We start from the raw sequence: 26,110 nt of genomic DNA, 5'->3' as shown, positions 1-26,110 counted from the left end.
TCCCTCTCTCTCCCCCTCTCTCCCCCTCTCCCTTCCTCTCCCCCCTCTCTCCTTCTCTCTCCCTCTCTCTCTCTCTCTTTCTCCCTTCCTTCCTGAGCCCAGGAAAGGAACATGGACAACACAGCTGGCTGGGGCTAGAGACCAGGAAGATAGCCTGGTGACTGCAGAGAGACAGGTGAGACAATCCCACCTCTCTGCCCCAGCCTGGACACTGTCTGCCTACAACAGGACCCCTCTTGGTTCGCAGTAGGCAACAGAAATATTCGTTGAGAGTGACTGACAATTTCCCTTCCACAGACTGCAAGACGGCCGTCAGGAGGTCTACTCCCCACACCAGAAACAAGGTCTCTTAGATGCCATAAGCCAAAAGGGACCAAAAAGCCCCTAAGCCCTCATCAACCAATAGGAGGAAAGTGGGCATTTGCCCCTTCCTTCTGTGTATGTCGCACATCATCAAAAGCATGCTCGCTGTGTTTGTAAGGCTGAAAATGCAAATGCCCCCTCCCCAGCCCAAACCTTCTCCCCTCTCAGATTCCCTTCCCCACCCAACCACTTCCCCATCATAAACCATGCACAAGGTCAGGATCCCTGGAGCCATGAAGAAGTGGGATAGGAAGGAAAAGGAAGTAACTGGTGTGTATATGGGGCGGAAGGGAGAGTGTGGCCTGGGTCCTAAAATAAAGCCAGGGAATCCAGTGCCAGGGAGGGGAGGGATTGGTAGAGCATATTTCTTCAAGCTCCAAAAGAGGCCCAGCAGCCATTCATGTCACCATCAAGTGGGATGGGAAAGACAGATGGCAAAGGACCAGGGACAGGAACTAAGAACTCGTACCACTTCTCCCGAACCCCCCAGTCCAGCTCTCCCAGCCAATGATCTGAAGCTAGTAACTGTTTCGTCAGTCTTCTTCAGAAACCCTAACTACCGCTGCTGGTCCACCACGGAGGAGACTGTCCAAGTGATTTTATTAATGGCTGCTGTTCTACCAGAGTATTTAGCAGTCAAGATGCACCAGCTCTTCTAGAAGGTACAGGCAGCCAGCAGTGATGTTTGCATTTATGCCTCACTTTTCCTCATCCTACACAGAAACCCTTGGGGTGTGGGAATGTCTTTGGATAAGAGTCAACCGATTGATTTATTCCTCTACCTTAAAATGGGTCATAGAAACACTTCTACCCGCTCAGTAACCCAACAAACAAAATATTATACTTGCTCATGAAAAAGTTATTTGAAAGCACAGACAGGGGGCCCAGAAATAAAGCACTGGACCAGTGTGGATTCACTGCCAGTCAGAGGGGGTGGTAATGGACACCCCTAACCAAACATACAGTTGCTAAAGCGCTGAAGTCCAATCTGGGCATTGATCCTTGGTTTATCAACTTTTTAAATTCTGCCTCTTGATGTGAAAGGAGGCAGATTTGGAGACATCAAAGAGGACAGAGGAATGGCTGGTCTGATTTCAGGGTGAACCCTTTCACCCTCCTACGTCCACCGGACTGGTAGCTTTCATCTCACAGAAGAAGAGAAGGTGAGGACGAAAGCTGTAGGAACACAGCCTCTGTGTAGCTCTGTGACCTGGAGCAGTCTTGCCCCCTCAGGAGGAAAAGTGTAACCCAGCCGCAGTCCCTCCTCTCCATCCCCAGCGACAGTGTCTCAGGACCAGTTTCAGATCACGGAAGAGGCCACCTGCCCTTCTCCTTATGAGAACAGACGCAAATCCGTAAGAACAGTTCTTCCTTCTTCACTAACACAGAGCTGGTGGTAGCATGGGGACCTCAAGACAAGTCTCCCAGCTTTGGGCCTGAGGAGTCCCCACAAACTGACATCACAGAGAATACGTCCATGCTTGGTTTGGGCACTCAGTGTCGTAGGCTGACTCTAGAGGGAGCAAGGAGGTCCAGCCAAGAAGCAAGACCCCTTCGGGATCCAAGACTCACCTCCAGGCTGCTTTCAATGACTGCATCGCCCCCCCCACCCACCAAAGGTCTTCACTGCCTCCACCCCCAGCCCACCCCACCCCAGGGCAGCCTCTCCTCTTTCTCTTCCTGGGACCACCCCCAACCTGTACACAGCACCCTGAATGGTAACTAAGTTACCATGTGCCCAGAGAGAAAGGTAAGCTTGATGTCCCTGGCTTTGGTCTTACTGTCACATCCATCCCCGCCTCCCACTCCGGGGCCAACCCGGCTGTCTACTCCCCTTCCTACTCCCCTTCCGGCCTTACAGACACACGGCAGAAAGCCAACCTCCTCGCCACACTCCAGCTCTCTAACACCCTTCCCAAAACACTCCTGGGCCCTCTCCTCAAAGCAACAACGCAGCCCGACGGGGCTCCGAGCCTCCAGCCTCCCTTTATTTTGAAGATAGAAAGGCAGAACTGAGCCATGGATGCCCGCTTCCCAGAGGGGGTGGGGGAAGAACTCAGGGCAGCCCCCAGGCACTTGCCTACCTCTACCTTCCTGCTGTTCCCCAACAATCCCTGTGATGCCCCCCCGAAAGCTCTGTCACATGCAAGCAAAGCAAGCCTCGGATTAACCATGAGCTTTTCCTTCTCTGTGTTTCTCTACATAGTAATAAAATGTACTTTATGTACAGTTCCTCCCCCCAGCCCACCCCAATCCCCCAAAAAGCTTTTTCTAATAAAATTGGAAGAAACAGCTCCGGCTATGCACACCTTGGCCCCGAATTCTAATCCTGGCGAGTGACAAAGTCACCCTGATGCTCTGTGAAGTCTGTTTCCTCCCTGAAGCTATCTTGTCAACCTTTAAAAAAAAAAACAACCCTAGTCAGGAAATTTCACCTACCTGTGAATCCCACCAGGTTTCCTCTACATGAAAAGGGCAAAGGAAAACAGCTGAAATCAGTTTAACCCCAAATATTTTAGATCTCAAATCAAAAATAGAGTATTGAAAAATATTAATAATGACTCCAATCCACCCCTGCTTGAGACACCCTCCTGCACACGATCATGGACATGGGCCCCTCCTCAAAGGGGCCGCAGACCCTGCCCGCCCCGTGGGATGAAGCATCCTTCCCCTGGAGAAAGCGGAGTCTCAGAAGGCCTCTCAGACCCGTGTCTCTGAGGAAAGCTGAGGGAGACAGGCTGGGAGCTCACAGACAAAGTTGACCACCGCGTGCTGGGCGGGGCCCACACTCAACTCCACCTGGTCAGCCAGCGAATCAAGAAACAGGAAACCCACTTTCCTTACTGCTGTTTTTCCCCAAACAACTTACGGCATCACTTTACCCTTTCCCTGGTCTCCGAGTCACCTAACCTGAAACAGCTGCAGTCTCCAGGCAAGATGCAGGATGAAGGGGCAGGTTACTTCTATGCAAGGCTACCAGATCATCCAAGGGGCAGTTTGGAAGACACCTGATCTCCCATGGACTGGAGCGTGAAAGTCAGAGGAAGCTTCAGAGTCATCATCACTGCAGTCGTTCAAGGGCGGAGTGCAAAGGACATCTGGTCCTTAGAAATGGCTGCACCTCACCATGCAGACATTCACAAGCACACCCTCTCACACGTGCACACACTCAGCACTTCAGTGTGTGCCTGTGACATCCCTGTCTCCATCTCATGGACAGAGGAAACTGTATTCTGCCAGTTTCCATCACAATCCTTACAGGAAGTACTGAACCAGCTCCCCAAGGTGCAGGAAGGCTGCCAGTCTCCATGCACACTGTCACAAGAAGGAAGCCCACTTGGGAGGAGAAATGAGTCCGAAGCTGTTGAGAGATAGGTTGGCCTTATGTCCTTCCCCAGCTTTGGGGACACCCAGCACAGCTGCCACCCAGTGGCCAGCAAAAAGCACAGCTCCAACCATTTGGTCTTATCTGCTGAGGTACAGGGCACAGCCAGAGGAAGGAAAGAAGGAATAAAGGCAGGAGGAAGGGAGGGAGGGAGGGAGGAAGGAAGGAGGGAGGGAGGGGAAGGAAGAAAGGAGTCAGCACCTTTGTCACCGCTGGGGATGGCTCACGGGCGGTGCCCTTATGCCACTGTAAAGCAGCAGAGCCTTCCCCCGTCTCCTCTTCTGTTGTAACCTCGGGGCCTACAGTCCCAGCACGAGGCTCAGAAAGGGTGGCCTAGTTCACCCTGAATACACACACAGCCCTGATGTCCCACGCACAGTCCAGCAGGATCTGCTCTGCTCGAGAAACAGCCACCATGAGAGTGCAGACAAAGGCCACAACCGACCCCAGGGCCCAGAGGAGGTGCCCATGCCTCCCCTGTCGGGCACGGTGGCAGAGGTAGTGCTGCCTCAGGAAAGAAGCAGAGTCGCTGCTTTGCTGGAGCTGCCGCCCGGAGGGTGGCTTGGACTTGGACTTGGTGCCCAGCGAAGTGCATTGGCCAGAAGGCGCAGGTTCCACCCAGGGGCTGGGCAGTGGACACGGCGAGGCCACAGATGCTGCCCCTGCCACTTCTCCACGATGTGTCGCGTTTGGAAAGAAACTGTGGTTTTTGTGACTTCTGAGGCAGAGCCTCAAGGGTGGAATTGGTCCCCACTTGCTGGGCAAGAGAAGGAAGCACGGGGCGGGTCTGCGTGGCAGCGGATTCACCCCTAGGATGGAAGCTCCCAGGGATGTGCAGCTGCCCGCTCTCGGGCCGCCTCGCCTGGGTCACCGGGCTGAGAGCCACAGAAGTCTCCAGTGCTTTGACTGGGCCAACATCCAAGCAGGTATCTGGGGACAAGGGATGTCCCCAAACCCACCAAGACAGCAGCACCAAGAAGGAAGTACTTGGCGGAACCTAATAGCCCCCTCGATTCTCGGGTGGCCAGAAGAGCAGGCTCCTGCACGAGAGGAGAAAGAGGCCAGACGCACCCCATCCACACTCAGGCCTTCTGCCCTGTCGAGGACAGCGCCGTTACCTTACTGGAAGAGAGAGATACATCTGTAGTCGCTGTAAGACGACCTCGCAGAAGCTTTTGGGTGCTAAGAGTCTGAGTTAGGACAAGAATTCGGCAGGGAAAGGATGGAGCCTGGCTCCTGCCTCCCACCCCTTCCAGCTTGACTCCCCGGCCTCAGCCAGTTCTATATAAACAGACCTGGGGGAATAAGGGGCCTGAGCACCCCCAGAACCCAGAATCTGAGGCCCCCCAGCTTTATCTGATCCCATCCTGTGGGAGCTCAGGTCTGCGGCGGGGTGCACGTGGGGAGCATGCAGAGGAGCGCGGGCGGGCTCCCCGCACGTGGCAATTAATCAATCTGGGGAATTAGCTCCCACAAAAGGAAAGGAGGAATCCAATCAGGGCTTTGGAACAGCGCTCCGGAGGGTGCGGAGCCAGGCTGGGATATAAATAGAGCCGCGGCGCCTGGTGCTCTGCACAGATGGCTCCCGAGGGGGAGGCCCTAGGCCACAGGGCGCCCAGCCTGGCTGGACCAAGGGGCTGACGATGAGCTTGAGTCTCAGCACAGGGCCACCTTCCGGTCCCGCTGCTAAGCAGCTTCTACTTCTGAGCCAAATCATGAAACGAAGAGAGATGCCTGTCTGGCCGTTCACCAGCCACCCTTCTTCACCCAGAACCAAGAAATAAAGGCTGTGTTTAGTTCTGTGGTAACTCACTGCTGAACGCCCCAAGCAGGCAGCAGGAACCATGGCAAGCCCCTCCTTCCACTCTGAATGGGAGAAGGTCAAGACAAATTGGGAATTCAGCTGAGAAGGCATGAATCCCATTTCAGAAGGACTCATTCCCGAGATATAGACACCAGGGCCCCTGCCAGCCCCTCTCACAAAGCCCACATGCCAGCTGCCCTCTCCCTCCTCCTCCCATTGACCACAGAAGTAAACAGCATTTGCTTCCACGTACATATATATACATAAAGAAACCCACAAACTACACACATACGCATTTGCATCTATATCTATATATATGTAGAGTCTGGAAGATGGCAGGAAGTCCAGCCCTCTTTCAGGACTTGAGAAACTGAACAGAAGCAGACAGCATTGAGAGCCATTGCTTCCTCTTTTGCACTCCAGAGATATTTGAGGAGGTGGGAAAAATCCATCCAGTGAAGAGGGGAAGGCGGGGGAGGAGGCATATCTCTCCCCGTCCCCAGTTCACTTCCCGAGCTCTACACACAGCCACAGCGGCCAGTCTGCCCTCAGCCCTCTCTCCTGGACACGAGGCCAGCAGGCCAGGATGCGAAGGAGACACCCGCTCAGGCCCGAGGGAGAACAAGCAGATCCAGGGTCTGAGCAGCCCTGGAAACTAACGGCCAGGCCACCCCTCCACTGGCAGGAGAGGACGAAGCCCCGCACACCCATCGCCCGTGCCCACCCTTGCATCCTCGCCCAGGGGACGCTTAAGTTGCGGCATCACAGCAAAGTGGCATGGCCAGGGTCATCATGCTCCACGCTGCTGAGAATTGCCGTCTGGTCTTCCGGAAGCTGGCGGTGGCACAAGTCTGAGAGTCGGGCAAAGGGGTCGGGCCGGGAATGTCTCTTCTTCCTCCGGAGGCAGACAGCTTCGTCGGGCCACAGGACCTGAGAGTTTGGAAGGTTCTGAGCCTGGGAGGCAGAACCATCTGGGGAGGAGCAGGTGCACACACACAGGAAAAGAGAAGACACTGGTGAAAGGGAGAAGGCAGCCTCACACACCCCGCCGTCCTCCGCAGGGCACGATGCCCGGCCTCGAGGGCCACACGCCGCAATCGCCCAAGTGCAGAACACGCGGCAGGGAAACCACGACGGGCCGGCGCCCGGGGCTGCCCCAAGGCTGTCCCAGTGAGAGCCAGGAAGCAGGGCGGCTGTGGCTGTACTGCCTGCAGATTCACAGATCTAGTCAAGCAACATCTCTTTTTCTTTTTGTATTTAATATTGAATATATTCAGTACCTTTTATCTAATCTTTCTTCTATTTATCGATATTAAAGAAATATTCATACGTCTCTTTTAGTGCCTCCTGGGTACCAGGCATCATTCTAGGTACTGGATTGGGACTCACCACACGTTTCCCCCCACTGCCTCCCCCAAGCAGTGACAGACGTCACACAGATTTTATCCATACGCATTAGAGTCAGGTCTGGCCCACCCCGGACTGCCAGGGCCATCCCGCTGCCTTATGGTCCTTCTGGGGACACAGAGGTAAAGCCCTTGCATTCTAGAAGATTATACTTCAATGTGGCAATGGGAAGGAAGAGACAAACTATAAAGACTTAAAAACTACAGATATAAAACTGTCAGATACCGCAGGTGCTACCAAGAAAGATAAAATAGGATCACTAGACGGCAAATGAGTGAGGCACTGCTTCTACTCTGAAGGAGTAACACCGAGGCGAGTCTTGAATTATGAACCTTCCACAGACCTGAGGGAGAAGTGTTCCCACAGTGTGAAAGCCCCAGGCTAAAAGCAAACGTGACCTGTTCTGGAGACCGAAGGAAGGTCATCCCGGTAATGCAGAGTGAGCAGAGTCGGTGAGGCAGGAAGGGCAGGCAGAAGTCTGTTCTGATTGCAGGGGGAAGCTTCTGGAGGGTTTTAATCAGAAGTGTGTGTGTACGTGTGCATGCGTGTATGTGTGTGCACACTCCCGTGACTCTCTAAAAATCACTCTGGTCGCTTTGTGTTGAATATACTGCAGGAGCCAGGACGGAGGCAGGAGGGCCAGAGAGGAGGCCGCTGCTCTGGGCAAGGTGAGAGATGGCAGTGACTCATAATTTAGCTTTAGCATTTGAGACAGAAAAAAGTGGTCAGATTCAGGACGTGTTTTAAAAGTTAAGTCAGCAGACCTTACCAGATGGACTGGATGTAAGACGTGAAAGGAAGAGGGTCAAGGATGAAGTACCCTGAGCAACTGGGCAGGTAGCAGTGCCTTTTATGAAACTGGGGAAGAACCAAGGAGCAGCACAGCTGGATAATCAGTAACTCTATTTTGGACACGGTAAAGGCTTACAGAACATCCAGCTGTATGTGGAGCAGACACCTGGAAATATGAGACTTGAGCTCATGGACAAGATCTGGGCTAAAGACGGGGGGCATTTGGGAGTTGTGAACATATGACAGGAAACAGGACCACTGCAAGCAGAACAACAGAAAATACAGGCATTTCGTGGGACTTTTTTGAAAAAAAAAAAAAAAAAAAAAAAAGGATAATAGATAAATGATAGGTAGGTAGGTAGGTATGTAGATGGGTCTTAACCTGAAATGGGCTTAAATGGGTTGAAAATTCAGCTTTGGGCTCTAATTTCTCTCCCAAAACCTAAAAAATTCACTTTCTTTCTCTCCACCTCAGTATTCCAACCTGTAAACTAACAGGATAATAGTACCACCTGAGGCCTAAGTGAGAACTAAGTGCTCACTGCCTCCCAAAGATTCAAGGGCCTCTGTGTATTAATCACTCTTCCATGACCCAGCCTCTGCAGAAAGTTACACTCTGGTAGATAAGAAAGACTGGCAAGGAAGCTATGCAGTGGTCTTCTTGGACGGGCTGTCACAGCACTTCTAAAACCACTGGTAAAAAGAGAGCACGTGATAAATATTAAGGAATTATCTAAGTCTGAAAAAGGGCTGAATTATTTTTGCACTATATTAGAAGCTACCTATCGCTGCTGGATAAACATCACACATTTCAATAGTGGTGTCCTTTTCATAAAATAAGGCAATTTCACTCTATCTCATGGAGAAAAGTCTGGCCAGCCCGCAGAGACTGAGTCCATGCCACAGTGACCCCTTAACACTGAGTAGGACCCCAGAATTTCATGTCCAACCAGAGGCCTGAAATGATAAAGAGGAAATATTTAAGGAGATGGGGATATGTCCATGGCATATGACAGAATGAGAAAAAAAAGTACTATTTATGTTGTTAAAAAATACAGGGGACTTCCCTGGTAGCGCAGTGGTTGAGAATCCGCCTGCCAATGCAGGGGACACGGGTTCGATCCCTGGTCCAGGAAGATCCCACATGCCGCGGAGCAACTAAGCCTGTTCGCCACAACTACTGAGCCTGCGCTCTAGAGCCCGGGAGCCACAACTACTAAGCCCGTATGCCACAACTACTGAAGCCCGCGTGCCTAGAGCCCGTGCTCCACAACGAGAAGCCACCGCAATGAGAAGCCCGCGCACCGCAACGAAGAGTAGCCCCTGCTCGCCGCAACTAGAGAAAGCCCGCGCACAGCAACAAAGACCCAACACAGCCAAAAAAAAAAAAAAAAAACTAAAACAATGCCATGTATTTTCTAAAGGCGTATGCACAGAAGGGTTCTCAACACACACATAGCCCCAAGAAGGATGGTTCCCAGGTTGGATGAAACAGAACTGGGAGTATAATCAGAGACTTTTAACCTTACTTTTCTCATTTTTTCATATGAAAATTCTATTTGTGTATTCCTTGACAATTAGTATTAAAGAGAAGCAAAGAACGAGATAAGCAGGAGGAATCGACTGTGCAGAGAACCCAGGGCTGGGATCCTGAGCCAGACAAGCCCGTAGCGGCAGGTCAGGGTGGGAGGAGAGGAGCAGGGTGCTTCTCGACATTTACCGGATCGTCTCTTTGATTTCGAGGAGCCCTTGGATGACTTTTTGGGCTTCTTTATCCGTTGGTATTTCAGAGCCTCCAGCCTCTCAGGTACAGCAGCATTCCCAGGAGCAGGTGGATGTGTCCTGGAAGGGACAATTGGAGAGGCACAGGTCAGCTCCCAGACGAGAGAGCTTTGGAAGAGGAGCTGGAAGAAAGCCAAGTTGCTGGCCCAGAGGAGACAGAGCACAGCTCTACGGAGTCCCAGGTGCCCATGACGGCTCCTTGACACCTGCCTTCCTGCTGCTCCTGGAAGAGAGAACCCCAATGGAGAGCTCCAGCAGTGCGAGGCCTGCTGCAGGTGGACACCCATCTGTAGAGCCATCAGATGACCTAGGAAAGGGAGAGACAGGCTTTAATGGCGAACCCATCACATGGTACTCAAGCTGGGGCAAGGAAGTCGGAGAAGGAAGCAGCTTTGATGTCTGAAGTTTGTGGATCATCACAATCAAGACCTTGAAATGAAAAGTAAAGGGGCAGATTAAAGGAGGGAGAGAACAACCCCACCCCACTGACTGTCCTCCTCCGGGAAAGACAAGGCCGGGCCAGATGGGAACCCAATGCCCAGTGACATCATCCCCTCCATCGCCAAGATTCAGGCAGAACCCCGGCAGCCAACAGCAACTAACAGTTGTCGTCCACCAACATTTCAGCAGCAAACTGGGCTCAGACTTCATCAGTCATGTGAGAGAACAGAAGAGGATGCAAGTGGACTGTGACAGTGAGAGTGTCCAAATCAGGCGGCTTGCAAAGCCCTTGACATCCGCAGCAGGTAACCAGTGGATCCATATTTTTTAAGATTCGACAGAAAAACCAAGGTTATGGGAGAGGAGACCACCTACGTCAGCGTCTCTTTCTGCCCCGGTTGTCGAGTGGGTGTAGCCATTTGCCTAACAGAGCAACTGCACGGTTAGGACAACGGCAACAACTTAACTGGAGCCTGTGCTGCCCAGGTGACAAAGGGGCCCAAAGAGAGCCGAGAGGATGGACTGCTGTGACAGTCTGCGCTTACTGGAGAGAACTGTTCAAGGGTCATAAAAGAAGACAATCTAGAAGACATGGATCAATGCCAAAAGTAAGCCAAACTTGGACCCTGAGGAGTAAGGGGGGGAAGAGAGAGACAGGTCGCTCTTTCTTTCCCTCCAGGGCAGGCATTAGCACGCCATCAGGGAAGCAGGGGCACTGCAGGACCCTGGGGGATGGGGGCGAGTCATCCCCCTCCATCCCCACACCTCCCTCACAATCCGTGGTGGGTAAATTCTGATCGGAAGGAGTAGGACAGCCAAACCTGTGAGGGGAAAGAAGTCCCCAGTGGTGAGCAAGCAATCTAAGGTTTAAAAAAAAAAAAAAAAAAAGGGTGGGAAGACTACAGCCGCATCCCCCCACCATCAGATGCAGGGACGAGAAAGAAAAACACACAGACTAATTGTAGATAAGCCTCTGGTTCCTGGGGTTTCTTGCACTAACTGACACTGAAGCAAACTACATCTTTGATGGATGCCATCATTCCGTCGTCCTTTAGTAGATAAAACATGGAGAAGCTCCTCCCAAGTTCAGGTCAGAGACGTATTAATTTTCAACAGCCCCCTAAGAGCACAGAACTAAGACCCCAGCTACATGCGCACACGGTCTCAGAGAGGAGGAGTCCAGCTCACCACTGGAGGTCGGGTCTTCACCCCGAAGACCTGACTGCCAACTCCCCCTCCCTTCCTCTTTCACAAACCCCACAGCCTACCCATGGAGACCCTGCACAGCAGCAGTTGGAAGGAAACTTGGGAGGCAGACAAAGGTTGGAGATGGCCAGGGCATGAGGGAGCATGACTTCCCAGAGCTGATGCAACGTCCTCACCCCCCGCTCATCCTGGACTAAGGCTTCTCCGTGCTGCCTAAAAGGAAAAAGACATGAATCCACAGCTCAGCTCATCTGCCTCCCGGTCCTGGCCAGAGTCTTCCAAAAGGCCATACGGATGAATGGTGTACAGTCTGAGGAGGCGCGTGACAACCAAGTGGACCCAGGGTCCAGTGAGCAAACGACGCAATTCAGGGTGACCCTCTGGGCATGAGAGAAACGGGTACAGGGTGCCCCCGAAAACTCCTAGGGATTCTCCAAGCCAGCTGAAACTTCCAGGGACAACATGATTATTACAAGCAACATATTACTACTATTGCCACTTTTATCATACAGCAGCATTTACTTACCATGCCAGGCACTGATCTATGTTCCCTGCAATAATTTTCTTTAACCCTTACAACATCCCTAAGAGGCAAATACTGTATTGACCCCACTTTTCAGATGGAGAAACTGAAAGGTTAGGCAGTTTGTCTTATAATCCAGTTATCATGGGATAAGAGCCAGGACTCTCAACATCAGATAAACTGCGTGTCCAACTTCTTCCTAAGGGAAACAGGTACAGAAGCTACATGGAAGGAAAACACTGCTTTCGCATTCACCTGAGCAATCAGCCTGCCCTGCACGCACTCGCTGCCTCAGTCACTGACATTCTCTGCTTCAGTGGCAGAGCCGGAGAAGACAGACCAGGGAGGGGGAAAGCTGGCTGAAGTGATGCCCTCAGGCAATGATTCCCGAGCAGCAATGATCCACTGAGCGGGGGAAGCCAATTTTCCCTTGTGAAGCGGCCAAGCTCCAGCTCTTCCAAGACACCTGCTGACCACCTGTTTTCGCGTTTGGCTTGGGGCTCAGGCTCAGATGCACGACAGGAGAAGGCTCCCCAAGGCACTGGAACGCTCTCCCAGTACAGAAGGCAAAAAATAAAAGCAAGGGTCTGGAAGGACGGGAGGTACAGGGGAGGGGGCAAAATGGGTCTTTAAACTCAGCTAATTATGTAGAAAAGTCACATGAAATGTGTGTCCCAGCAGACTGGAATGAAACCACATCCCTTCTCTGGGAAGGAGGAAGGGGGACCATGTCCCCTATCAACGCCAAGCCCCCCAGGGGACTTTCAGGTAATGGACTTTTGATGCCGATGACGTTCAGACAGTAGGAGGCTGGGTGAAGCAGCTCCATCCCATCCCTGGAACAAGGGCAGCAGGTAGTCCAGGGCTGACCAGTGGGGTGCCCTCCAGGGAGTTGAGGCCGGAGTTCTGTTTCCAGTCAGCCCCAGTTCTTCCAGAACACACAAGAATTCAGCGAACTTGGACCCCATCCCCCAGAAAGTACGAGCATTACTGGAAGGTGAAGGCCTGAAATTAAGGCCTTAATTTCAGGGGCTTCTCCGGACCGTGTTCCCCATGAACCCCAGTTCTCTGTTCAACAGGTGTTTCTTTGTGGTTCATACCTACCAAAGACAGCCTGAAATTGACCTTAACACTCTCTTTTTCTCTCTCTCACCTGTTATAAAATCCATACAAAATCCAAGTCACAACCAGATAGCCCCAGAGGCCTTAGTGCTTATCTCTGTGCTCACCCAGAGCAATGGAAGAAAGACACAGCCAGGTTCAAAAAGGCAAACCACAGGGCAGGACAGTCGAAATCCTCCGGACTTTTCCTGCCCTCCTGCCCCAAGAGCTGGCCGTTACCCCAGCGGCTGCCGTGCCCGGTGACAGGCAGAGAGTGATAAAGGAGCACTTCCTTCCTCTCCTGAGCGCACACTCTGACGTCTGACTACAGGACTGGGGTGGAGACCGAGGATACCCGCTCACATCCACGGTGTAGCCAGGACATGGGTGAACCCACCCTCTGTCACAGCACAGCCAGCCAGGAGTCTAGAGATCAGTGCCCACCAGCTGCGCCCACACACAGCCCCCCTCTGGTGGGCCAAGTGTGTGGCCTCCGAACTCGGGAGAGGCTTTTACCAACGGGACCTCCTTCCCAAGGTTCACCCAGTCCAAGGGGCCCCAGCACGCTCCCAACCCACCTGCCTCGTGGAGGCCAAGGTCAGTATGAACAGGAAAGGGGATCAGAGGGGACGCAAGAACAGGGCCGCTACTGGTGTCAGACAGGGAACTGAGCGCCCCATCCACAAAGGGACAGGTCCGAGAAGGGAGCTGGGGGGAGGAGGAGAGGGGAGAGGAGGAGGAGCGGGGACAGGGGAGAGCGAAGGAAGTGGGAACAGAGCAAGGACACACGTAGACGAGACGAGTCACACCACCTTCAGCGAGACCCAGCGGGGACACATGCAAAGGCAGTGTGAGGGTGGCGTCCGAGGAGGAGCCTGGCTCCTGCCAGGGCCCAGCAGCCTCCACCCAGAGCTCTCGGCAGGCAGCACGGTGAGGGCCTGACTCCCCAAGGCTGCAGAGCTGGCCGGGCCGGGCAGAAGCCATCCCGCATCGTGCCCCTGGTTTCTGGGTTTACCACAGCAGTGAGAGGACACTCAGCCCCCGGGTCTGGCGGGTGGGGACACCAGGGAGGGGGTCACAAACGAGAACGGGGCCCGGGCCCAGGCACTTTCCCGGAGTGGAGTGAGAGCTGGGCCTGGAGCCATCGCTCCTCTGGGGGCAGCAGGGGGGTCACAACTGGGGGCAGGGAGGACAGCAGGAAGGAGGAGGGCGGTCCCATCACCGTCACCCCGTTGGCCGCTCATAACTACGCTGTCCCTGGTCTCCCCGAGCTCATGGCTGCGGCGTGGCACCCGGCCAGCCTCACACAGTCCCGCGACCTCTGGCTGCGGACACTCTCATAGCTGCAGATCATGAGGAGATGCCACGGCCGTCCTGTTTACGGGAGGCCATCCTTACGACCAGAGGAGACCGATGGTCCTGAGTTAGGACCGTTAGCCCTCCTGCCATCTCCAGGTGGGGAATGGATGCAGAGACTTCAACCCGGGAAGCCAGAAGCGCCCAGAGGAGGCTCCCGCTCCCATCTGAGTGCCTGGTGCCTGCGTTTGCTTGTTGCCACAAGCACGGGACTGGCGTCCACGGCAAAAGGAAGATCTTGTCAGCTGCCGTGAGACTGAGCAGGCCTCAGGTGACCACAAAAACCTCTCAAAGAGACTTGGCACCCCTCTGCTGTCAAGTTCCTGAGACCTCCACCTGGAAGAGGAGTCGCCCACATGGAGAGCAGAGCTGCCTTCTGCCCGGGGGCCTATCCTCTCTTCCGGCGGAGCTCCTCCAAGACCCCTTCCCGGAGCTGTGGCCCAGGGACATCAGGAGTGGCTACTGCAGGGGCCTTGAGAGCAACGTGAGCCCGCGGACGAGGTCCACGCCTCAGTCCTGTGACACAGCCAACAGGCTGCAGAGCAGGCTCAGGAGTGGTGACCTCTCCCTGCCCCTGCCCTCAGAGGACGACAGGTGGCCTGGTCCTGAGAAAGACCCGGCTGGTGAGGAAAGCAGCAGGGCCATAGCCCAGCCCCGTGTTCCTGGGAGGACCGATCATCAGTCGGATCCCAAGAGGACAGTGAGGGAGCGGCCACCCCAGGGGAAGATCTGCACCCGGGGGGCTTAGGGAGGAAGGGGGTGTCTATGCCTGCTGCTGGGGAAACCGGGCAGAAAGGGGCCGGTGCTCCGAGACACCACGTGCCAGCCAGGTTTCCAAGGTGCAGAGGTGCAAAGCGCTCGTAGGCATTCTAGGCCCCTGAGGGTGCATGCAGGGCCCCAAGGGCTTCTGTGGGAAGCTCTGGGCAGCAGGATGGCGAGGTGTCTGAGTGCAAAAACTGCAGGGAGGCTCTGGGAGGGGCTCAGAAGCTGCAGCGAGGCAGTGCGAGCAAGGCCCGGCAGCTGTGGCAGCAGCAGGGCATGGGGACCCAGGAGCCACGGGCCATCGGAGCGGAGGCTGCCGCCCCACAGAGGGGTGAAGGCTGTGGTCTGGATTGCCCTGTGGAGGAAGCGCTGGCCCTACGGAAGCCCGTCCGCTGGTCCGCCCCCTGCCCACCCACCCAGCCGGAGCTCCCTTACCTATTGAGCTGAAGAGAGGCTTGTCTCGACAACACTGCCCAGATAGCTGAGATCAATCAGAAACAAAGCGGTTATCAACATGGGTGCGGGGGAACCACCCACGCACACCCAGAGGGAAGGGAAGGAGCACAGGGACCAGAGAACCGACAAGCGAGGCCAGAGAATGGGGTGAGGAGCAGTAAGGAGAGAGACAGAGACCCAGACGGCACGATGGGACGAAGCAGATGAGGGCTGCACAAAGCACAGACGACAGGGCACAGCCCCCCGCATCTCCTGCACAGACAGCACGCAGCTCTCCTCCACCTCCCGAGCTGCTCCCCACCTGAGCCAGGGTGGGAGGTGAGGCTTGTGCTTCCAGGTACCAGAGTGGGGGGGAGTGAAGGGGGCAAGGGAAGGCGCTGGGCTCCCTCCTCTCGACCTCCTCCCGTCTGCCTACCACCAGGCCAGCCTCCTCTGGATTCTGCTCCCCTGCACAGGCGGCCACATCAAGAAGAGACCAAAGGACAGAACCGGGGCGGAGGGCAGGAGGGATGGGGGACTACGGACGGTGCAGGCTCTTCCCAGCAAGTCGGGCCAACCCAGAGAAGATGGAGAAGGAAGAGAGACGGACAGAAGGACGGACTTGGGGAGGAAGTAGTGGGAGGAGGAGGGAGGACAGCAGAAGAAAGACCAGAGAGAAAGAACACGGGCAGGCGTCCAGGCTGACTGGTACCTGGCACACCAGCTGCTACAGTTTACAGTGGGCTCCCCCAGGCCGGCTGATCGCAGGGGCTTGTCTGTCTGTCTGTCTGCAGCTCCCTGCGAGGCACACAGGTTGGGGTGGGGGGTGTGGCTCAGGCACACGGTTCAGAGGCCTGAGATTTTGCTCCCAGCCTCCAGGACGCAGCCTCCAGGGAGGCTGGGGGGCCAGGTGGAGGCAGGAGGCGGCACTCACTAGGCTGCTAAGGGCAGGAGGTTGGGGACGGGAGCCTGGTGGTCCAGGGAAGTCAGGCCCCAGGGTCCTGCTTTCGAGGAGAAGAGGCCGAGGAAGAAAAGGAGGCTGATACAAGGTCTCTGGGCCAACCCTGGAACCGCCCAAAGCCAGGCTCATGGGGACGTGGTGGGCTCTCCACTCCAGAAGGCCCCAGGGGACCACTCATGGGGACACACCACACACACCCCCGGCCACGTCCTCTCCCCCGGCCCCCGGATGGCCTCCTGAGAGCTCTGGGCTGGGTGGGGAAGATCCCTCATGCCCCTGGCAGGGTACCTGGGCAGGTAAGCCACACCCCCCCCCCGGAGTGACCACTCCCTGCCGCTGCCAAGACCAGCGCTCCTCTCCCGAAGGGATGCTGCAGCGTGTTCCGACAAGCCCTGTCAGTCGGTGGATGGAAGGGCGAGGGCAGGGGAGGAAGGGGGAGGAAGATGACCAGGCGGCAGGGGGCAGGAGAGACGGCTCACACTCACCCTGCAGTAGGTAACGGTGGCGGGGGGGGCTCCGGTCTGAGCAGCTCCTCCCCCACCCTCCGAGGGGAAGGCGTCTGTCCAAACACACCCAAGTGGTCCGCAGGCCCCGCAGGGCCCGGAGGAGGGGAGGGGTAGCCCGTGGCCAGAGTGGTGAAGCCCACGGTGGGCCGGTAGCTGGGGCTGTCGCTGCGGCTGCTCTGGGATGGGGAGCCTGTGGACGGCGCGGGCTTGTGCGAGAAGCTGACGGCCGCCGGCGGCTGCAGAGAGGTCTCTGACACCTCGGCGGGCTGCAGGAGGCTGGGGCGCGGCCGGGCCCGCGCAGCAAGCTCGGGGGAGCTGGTGCGCGAGCCGAGGGGGCTCTGGGTCAGAGGCGAGAGCCGGGAGGGCTGTAGCACCACTTGATGTAAACTGGGCTCGGCGCGCCTGGCCTGCCGGGGGCTGGGCCGGGGCCGGGGCTGAGGCTCGTACCACGGGGTGTCCAGGCCCAGCGCGCTGGGGCCGCCGTGCGCCCCCGGCTCGGCCGGCTCGGGGTAAGGCAACACGGGTATGCCCATGCCTTGGCTGGTGTGTCTCAGCTGCCCTTGGCTCACCAGAGGTTGCACAGGCCTGTCCTGCCACTTGGCGGCGGCGGGGGGCACTGGGGCAGGGCCTCTGCCCGGCGCCTTGCCAGCCCAGCCCTTGGGTGCCTCCAAAGACAGGATGCCCGGGTAGGCTGCGGGCACCTGCAGGGAGGTGGGCGGCAGTCCTCGGGGGAGGCCGGCCGCAGGCTGCAGACTCTCAGCCACATCACATGGGTGCAGCTGGTGGGGGAACACCACGGCCGGGGTCTCCAGTCCCCCAAAGGGGAACTCCGGCCGGCCCCAGGGCTCTGGGGAGCGCCCGCCGGTGGGCGTCTGAGTCAAGGGCAGCGTGCTGTTGGAAGCGTTCTCTCCGTTCTCCTCGGGGATGGCGGGGTGGCCGAAAGGCCCCTCGGCGTGCAGAGGTGGCGAGGACATGACAGAGCTCAGGGGGCTGCCCACTTCCGGCATGTAGAAGGGCGGCGGCTCCACCTCCCCAGGGCTGCTGCTGCTGAGGTACCCGTAATACTGGCCGTGGTGGAAGGGCCGGGGGGCGGGCGGCCTGGCTTGGCCAGTGGCCTGGAGCCGGCCCTCCAGGCCGCCGGGGCCCTCCAGGCTGCGGGGCTGGAACCGAGGGCTGTATGCTGGTGGTGGCAGGTAGGACTCCTGGCTGGATGACAGAGGGGTCAGCTGGGACTTGAGGGCGGCCACAGACGCGGGCACCAGCGGGTCTTCATTCTCCTCGTCCGACTGGCGGAACTCAGGGTACATGTCGGTCTCCTCCGCAAAGGGGAAGCCCTCAATGCGCCGAGCCTTCGCAGAGGGCTCCACCTCGGAGGGGTCCATCACAAAGCGGCCATCGGGGCCCCTGCTGATGAGCTCGATGGGCGTGGTGGCCTCCGCCTCAGCCTCCGCCTTGGCCACGCTGTACTTCTTGCTGCTGATGGCCCTCTTGGTCTTCTTGTACAAGGACAGCTCCTTCTCCCGCACGGGGCTCAGCATCCTCTTGGCTGCCGGCTGGCCCTGGTCGTCGGAGGACTCGGACGGGGCGCGGAGTGTGCGGATGCTCTCGGGGCTGACCTTGCCGGAGGACAAGCTGGGGACAGGGAGAGAGCAGGAGGCGTGAGGAAGCTCAGAGGACACTACTGCTTTCTGTTCTCCCTGCAAAGTACCACACGCGCCTAGGAGGAATGCCGGTGGGTGGCGTGTGCCGGCGTGAAATACCCTGTGGCCAACTCTCAACTGTCCAGGCGTGCGCTGTCCACTTTCCAAACGGACACCTCGTTTCCACGTTTATTCTGCCTGCTCCTATGTTTGCTACCTCTCTCCAGTCACACCTGCAACTTCACTCCCAGGTTGCTCAAGGAATGCAAGCTCATTTTAAGAGTAAATTAAGCAAGGCACATTAAGAAGATACATCTGCTAGGATGGAAAAAAATCAAAGAAATAAACAGCTCATCTACTATTTGGGGTCATCTACACTACTGCTCCCCCTATTAGTGCGGACAACTTAAAATTACCATGCAGATCAATTCGGGGAAAACAGCTTAGAAACACTGTCATGGGGCGGAGCGAGCCCTCCACCCTCCACCCCAGATGGCCGTACCCTGTCTCTCTGGGGCTAGACCACTTACGGAGACTCCAGGCTCTTCCTGCAGTGCGTGATGGAGAGTGGAGGGTCTGGAGGGAGAAAGAGGGGAGCCCGCTGAGGCCTGGCGCCACACAGCCCTCCCCAGCTGTCAGCAGGGCCCAGAGCAAAGCCCCGCAGGGAAGCAGCACCCTAGCACCTGGCACGTCTACGTCCAGGATCACCTGCCCCCACCGGGTCCGCCTCCACCCTCGTTTCGGTCCCAGCCGACTCTCCCACCATCAAAGCAAGTCCCGTCGGCAGCTCTGCCCACGAGGTCCCAGTTTCCCTGTTTTCAAGGCGACGCCTACCTTTCTTGCGCTTGAGCTTCCGCTTGCGCTGCCTGTTGACAAAGCAGGCGGCCAGGGTGCTGAACAGGATGGCCGCAGCCAGAAAGCATATGGTGGCCACGATTCCAGCCAGTACCGGCCGAGCCAGGCCATCGTCGGTCAGGTCCGGCTGCGGGAAGATGTCTGGGGGGACAGGGGGAGAGCACGGGTTAGACCCTCCCTCCCCAGGGCCCCAGGTGGTTCCCCACCTGTGCAGGACAGACATCACTAAGGCTCCGCCCTAAAAATGGAGAGGTGGCGTGGCGGGAAGACGGAGGAGAGGGCGTTTATGCTTGTGGAGAGGAAACACCATCTGTTATCTCTTCCCTGTGGGACGCCAGCTCTGTGATGGTCTGCGCTGGCCCGGCACCTTGCCAGCCACCCTCGCCTACCTGCACGCTCTACACGGAACCCGTGACTAGCTGACCGGACGCTGCAGGGGCCTGAGCGTCACACGGGCATCACGACTCCCACCAGCCTCTCCACAGAACCAGGGCCCAGAGGTGAGACTCCGCAGCAGCAGCAGGGCCGCTGCGCCAGAAGGCAGGTGCCCCTTTCTAACCATCGCAGTGCAGGCAGGCAACTTCTGCAGGGGGTCAGCATGTCCTGGTCACCACAGGCACGTGCCGGCACGGATAGGGGCATCAAACAACGTCCCTGTTCTACAGGCAGGAGCGAGCCTCACTTGGTGCCCAGGTTCGCAGAGCTCAGAGTGACAGCCAAGACTGGACCAGTCCACTGCATTACATGTCACCCGACAGTTGTGTTAGTAAGTGCTGCTCTACAGTCTTATCAAAGGGGAAGCCTATGTATCTTGATACATTCGGCCAGAATCCATTGCCATGTCGATGACAGCGATGGATTAAAACAATCCAGATCACGCTGACTGGTTGAGTAGAAAATGAGGGCTCAGCCTTTGGAAGTGGGAGGCTTCAAGACGGAACGCTGAGGTAGCTGCATCCTTGTTTACCACGGGAACCTCCCGACTACCGGGAACTAGACATAAAGCCACCGAATGCAGAACAGTTCACGAGAGGCACCCCCAAACCCTCAAGTCCTCTGTTCTAGCTTGGCTGCAGCTCTCTTCCCTGGAGGGAAGCCAAGACAGTACGCTTGTCTCTGCTGCTACAGCAGGCACCTCCGTGTAGAAAAAAAACAGCCCCACAGTGCCTAGTACACACGAGAGAAGTCACAGCCGCTCCCCCCCGGGCTTTCTCGCCCACCCACCCCCTGCCCTCCCCGCTGCCCCCATATCTCTACCAGGCCCGAGCATGAGCTTCTTGGCCCAGCTCTTGCCCGCTGGCTCCGAGGGTCTCTGCAAGCGCTGCCCGAGGACGTGAGCCACTGCTGGATCACTCAGCAAAAACCTCTTCCCAAACCAAGGGAACCACTTCTTGGGGAGGGACCTGCTACATGTGAGGGAGTGTAGCTGGAAAAAGATGTATAGAAATGGGACCAGGGCCAAGAGAAAGAAAGATAAATGGAGAAAATGCTGGGGAGTTGGCTTTATTTAGCCTGAAAATGTCTACGGAGAGGAAGGAATGGAGGAAAACAACACGAAACAGCAATTTTCCAAATGAAACACCCTAATTATGAAGCCGTCTTAACGAGAGGCATCAGTAAGTACTGCTGACCTGTTTCTGTCTCTTTGCTCCAATTTGCCCCCCACCCCACAAGAGGATGACACCGGAGGAACAGAAATGTTATAGCAAAAGGACTTAAGTCCTTTTTGACTATTCTAACAAGAACCTTAACTGGATTTCTTTCTGTGGTTACCTTATAGAAACGGTCATGAACGCAGCTCTTTAGATGGAGAAATCCTACCCACCTGGCAGGCTTCAGCTGGCGCTCTCCCTCTACTTCCAGCTCAGCCTCTTCCCATAAGAGCTGTTCCACAGACGCCGCCCCTCCCCCAAGTACCTGTGCTGGAGACACCGGCGATGTTGCTGGGCTCGCTGATCAGATCCTGCATGACAGCCAGGACCCGGAACTCGTACCACGTGTCCTACAGGCGCGGGGAGGACACCCCGTCGTCAGCCAAGCGACCTGGACCTGCGACAGCTGCCCATCCTCCCCCCACCCCAGCTCTGCGACTCGGAGTATCTGCCGATTTCCATGGGATAAATACTCCCACCGTGGCCGATTTCAAGCTACCATCGTGAGGTCACTGAAAGCAGAGTTGGGCAGAGATGCCGCGCGGGCTCTCAGGAGCCGATCCCAGCTCCAAAGTACGCAGGGAAGGGAGACGGGAAGATGGGTGGGATGGTGAGCATCTGAGAAATAAGCTGCTGCCTCTCCAACTAGAGAGACATCCCGGTTTAAGGGGAGTCAGCTGGAAAAAAGTACCGTCTTCTCCTCCAGGGGCTCAGAATTGTTAAAGGAGGGACCCTACTCTGGGCAAGTGGAAGACAGCCCCTCTGGGAAGCCTCTGCCCACGTCAGACTCCAGCAGGGAGCTGGGCCCCCAGCCCACCCTGGCTCGTGTCAGCACCTGGAGACCCCTCAAGCGGGAACAGCACTCCCCGCGGCCACAGGGCAGGCCCTGAACCTGCGGACCTCAGCTGCAGTGATCTGAGGATCCCAAACCCTGGCAGGAGACCTGGGAGCACAGGAGTGCAGGTGTGGGACGGTACGCAGCGGCCCACACACACCTGAGCTGGGTCACTCAGAGCTTCCAGTGATTCTAGGAAGAGTCACGTCACTTCCAGAATTGAGAAAAGAAGCAGGGAAAATGCTAGGCACCTCACCTGGGACAGGTCCCTGGCGAAGAAGTCCCCGTCAGTGCCAGGTATGGCGTCATCCAGCGTCTCCCAGCGCTCTCCGACGCGGAACTCCAGGACGTAGCGGTCGATGGGGAAGCTGTGGTTGGCAGGTGGGAGCCAGGACAGGAGCACACCCTGCTGGGTCCGGTTAGCTGTGAGGCACCTCGGTGGGGTAACCAGCACCAGGGGTTCTGGAGTTGTGACAGGGAATGCTGCGGGGGAGGGAGAGGTGATGGCGGGGGTGCCGAGGCCGCTGCAACCCCTCTACCCACACGTCCCTGTGGGGGCAGTGACCCCAGGGTGATGAGGGCCACATCCCCAGGGTGCAGGCATCAATTCAGGACACGTGTCCCATGAAGAGCCCTCCTGACCCAAGGGAAGGGGGAAGGGGGCAGGGCGGGTGGGCCCGAACCTCCTGACTCCATTTCCAGAGCACTTCTAACGACACACACAAGGGCATCAGGTCCCGTGAAAGGAAAAGAGTCAGGAACTTCAGGGAAGAAGGAAATGTAATTATCTTTTGAATAAGACAGTATCTTTGAAAAGATACTACAGGGACTTCCCTGGCGGTCCAGTGGTTAAGACTTCGCCTTCCAATGCAGGGGGTGTGGGTTCGATCCCTGGTCAGGGAGCTAAGATCCCACACGCCTCGGGGCCAAAAAACCAAAACATAAAAAACAGAAGCAATAATGTAACAAATTCAACAAAGACTTTTAAAATGGTCCACATCAGGGCTTCCCTGGTGGCGCAGTGGTTGAGAGTCCGCCTGCCGATGCAGGGGACACGGGTTCGTGCCCCGGTCCGGGAAGATCCCACATGCCGCGGAGCGGCTGGGCGCGTGAGCCACGGCCACTGAGCCTGCGCGTCCAGAGCCTGTGCTCCGCAACGGGAAAAGCCACAACAGTGAAAGGCCCACGTACCAAAAAAAAAAAAAAAATGGTCCACATCAAATATATCTTAAAAAAGAAAAAAAGATACTACAAAACGTATCTTTCGTTCTCTTCCAAGGAAGGAAGAACATCTTCCCTCAGCGCTGCTCACCCCATCCGTTCCCCTCTGGCCCAGGTGGAAAAACAGGCCCCAGGGCACGGGGCTCCGAGGCGGGGTGAGCCACGGCAAGAAAATGTGGGACAAGGCTGGCGTGGGGCTGCCTGGTCACAGCCGACCTCTCTGGCCACAGACAGGGGCCAAATGCAACAGCAGGCGGGCGGGGTGAGCCGCTGGGTCAGGGAGGAAGAGGCGGCCCTACGCCTGCCACCAGACGAGGCCGGGGGCCAGAGGAAGGGAGCAGCAGGAGTGCAAAAGGAGGAGGAAGGACCCCCAGACCCCCGGGAGGCCACAGAACGATGCAAACACGGGGCCAACAAGGAACGACGGAACTGAAGCTCTCCCATCCATCTGAGAACACGTCAGGGCAGCCCACAGCGGTCAGACGGGGCACGAGGCACCCTGGCCCGGACAAACCCCGCGGGACGGTGGGACGGACCCTTACTGGGAGGTCAGTGGTGGTCGTATAAGGCACTTAGCAAGGCGCCCGCATAGAGCGGGCAGGAAATGTCTGCTCTCCATCCCAGCTCCTCCAGGAGCATCCCGGCCCGGCCTCACCTAAAGTGTTCACAGTGACCACCTCACTGAAGGCGCTGGTGCCCAGCCTGTTCTGGGCCAGGACGCTGAACTGGTATGCTGTCTCGGGCTCCAGGGCATCCACCAGCAGCCAGCTGGGTCCCGGAGGCACAGGCAGCGACAGCCAGTCGTGGGGCCCAAACTGTGCCCGCTTCATCCTGCCCGAGAGAGAGAGGATCGGGGACGAGGGCGTGGGGTGGGTTACACTGGAGACTCGAGAGGGCACACAGGTGCTGGAGTTGGGGGCGCTGCCCCAGCCTCCCCAGGTTAAAGGTCGGGAGCAGGTCACAACCCCCCAGCTGTGGCTGTGCCAGTCCCCATGAAGCCAGGTCCCCAGCCACTACTGGTGCCTGTTCTCTGAAAAGGGACCCTTGGCGTTACTGATGCTCAAGATACTGGTCAAATTACCAATTGCATTCTGGGAGAATGTCACCCTGGTCAGAGCCCTAAGAGCGGTGCAGCCCTGGGAGTGAGGACACTGGGAACAAGGCAGGTACCAAAGTGGGAGAGTGGGGATGAGCAGGACCGGGGGAGGCCGGCGCCCTTGGCCACCCGGCCTCCCGGGGACAGCCTAAGTGGGACCTGCGTGACCCCGAGGGCTCAGTCTGTCCAGGCAGGCTTGAGTCACTGAGGAGGAGCTGGGCACAGGACAGAAATGACCAGTGCTTCCCCACATGGGGACCAGGACCCACCGCTAAGGCTTTCTGGGTTAGAAGTCACCAAGGAAGGCCGCACTGTGGCTACAGAACGCTGGAACCAGGGGAGAGGGTCGACCCTTGCTCTGCGGCCCACTTGACTCCCTGCCAGCCATGAAGCCAGCGCCCAGGCGCAGTGCCCGGCGCCACCCCGGGGAGGACACATCGTCCCGTGGGATTGGCCGCGCAATCCCGCAGCAGCCTAAGGACCCCCGCGGAGGCCAGGCCCCTGCGGGCTAAGGGCTCGCTGCTCACAGCTCAAGCCTCTGCCCAGGAATCGGAGCGGAGGCAGCCAAAAGCACAGCAAAGAGAAACCAGCGCGGGAAGGAGGCCTCCCCAGCCCCGTGACCGCCCCTCCCCCGCCGGCACCACAGCAGGCAGCAGAGTGACAAAGCGAAGCAGAGCCGCAGGCAGCGAGGGAACCAGTCCATGCCGGACCTTCAGCTCGGGCCTCCCCACAGGCGGCCACACGCCCTGCCCTCCCCACAGGCGGCCACACGCCCTGCCCTGGCCACGCAGCCTCCTGGCAGCGTCCCGCCTGCCCTGGGGAACAGGTGGGGATGGGACAGGGCTCCGTTTCAACTCTGAGCCCCACAAGCTCACCACCTAGGTCCAGTTGGCATCCAGAACTCAGAACGCCTAGGTAGTCAGAGTCTGGGAAGCAGGCCAGGCCCCTCCGAACCTCCCTGCTGCTGAGAAGTATACAGAGGGCTCTCCCTGAATCTCCAGGCGCCCCCGACTATGCTTCCTCCTCCCCCCCGAACCTGGTGAGCCTGGCTGGGGCTACATACCCAGATGAGACAAGTCTGGAAAGGAGGAGGAGAGGGCTCACCCTCCCCACTCGAGGATGTCACCCATGATGCAGGTGGCCAGTGCTTGGCTCAGGATAGGGATGTGGGGAGAGAAAATCCTGAGGGGAGGGGTGGACCTCAGCCGGGGCCTCTCTTCCCAGCTTTTCTACACCTCCTGTCTTCAGCCTGCTTCATGCATTATTAAGATGTCTGTCTACCCCGAGGTTTGGGAAAGATCTCAAATCTCTGCACTTCGCTAAGTGAATGTATAACCAGGTACAAAGACGACAGACACACAGCTCTAGAGAGAAAATGCACGTGTGCAGAAACGGCCAGGAAGGTGAGCGCCACTTCACACTGGTTTCTGGAACCCCTGGTGCAGGGCCAGGATAAAAGTTAGATCTATGCTTGTGGCGGCTGTCTTACGACGCCCTTGAACATCAGCAGTCTCTTCCAGGCTCCAGAGAACAGAGGAAGCTGGAGGAGCGAGCCGAGGACAGGGAGGGGCCGCGAGATCAGCTGGGGACGCGCAGCCCAGGGTGATGGACCATCCAGGCCCCAGCCCCGTCGTCATCCCAGACACCCCACCCCCCTGGAGCCTGGTCACCGGGCAACACACCCCACCGTCCGGAGAGAGGGAGGGCGGGTGGAGAGCCACACCCTTCTCACAACCTGCCCCCTGATCCCAGGGACCGATGGCGTTGGGGGGGGTGGGGGCAGATAAGCAGAGAGCAAGGCATGCGGGGGTGACTCACAGAGGTCCGTACCAAACAGAGAATGTCTGCTCAAATCCTCCATCGTAGCCTGGCTCCCAGGACACGTTGGCAGTTGTCATGGAGACCTGGACCCGGACGCCGCCCGGGGCATGGGGGCTGGTACCTGCAGGCCAAGCAGACACCTCAGGCGGGAGGAACTGAGCCCGCG

At 57.2% G+C, this 26,110-nt stretch overlaps 1 protein-coding gene across 15 annotated transcripts in view; it reads right to left on the bottom strand.

Moving 5' to 3' along the window:
• The window catches only part of IGSF9B (immunoglobulin superfamily member 9B), a 61,640-nt gene that overhangs the window by 13,307 nt on the left and 22,223 nt on the right, over positions 1-26,110 (bottom strand). For 2 of the 15 annotated variants that reach the window (XM_028500883.2, XM_028500884.2), the window contains exons 12-20: positions 25,942-26,065; positions 23,683-23,858; positions 22,063-22,289; positions 21,237-21,321; positions 19,299-19,460; positions 18,995-19,040; positions 16,804-18,456; positions 9,472-9,593; positions 57-6,523 (exon numbers count right to left, since the gene is read on the bottom strand). In XM_028500883.2, the coding sequence (XP_028356684.1) occupies positions 6,315-6,523; positions 9,472-9,593; positions 16,804-18,456; positions 18,995-19,040; positions 19,299-19,460; positions 21,237-21,321; positions 22,063-22,289; positions 23,683-23,858; positions 25,942-26,065 (2,804 nt within the window). In that variant the 3' untranslated portion in view covers positions 57-6,314. Of the gene's footprint in view, positions 1-56; positions 6,524-9,465; positions 9,594-15,357; positions 15,404-15,989; positions 16,359-16,799; positions 18,457-18,994; positions 19,041-19,298; positions 19,461-21,236; positions 21,322-22,062; positions 22,290-23,682; positions 23,859-25,941; positions 26,066-26,110 lie in introns of those variants that run through there. The other 13 variants (XM_024131359.3, XM_028500885.2, XR_003683511.1 and 10 more) reach the window with 11 other exon arrangements.

This window comes from Physeter macrocephalus, chromosome 16, assembly GCF_002837175.3.
Source record: "Physeter macrocephalus isolate SW-GA chromosome 16, ASM283717v5, whole genome shotgun sequence".
Lineage (NCBI taxonomy): Eukaryota > Metazoa > Chordata > Mammalia > Artiodactyla > Physeteridae > Physeter > Physeter macrocephalus.
Note: the sequence above shows the minus strand (reverse complement) of the source record. Positions and strands in the feature narration are given on the sequence as shown.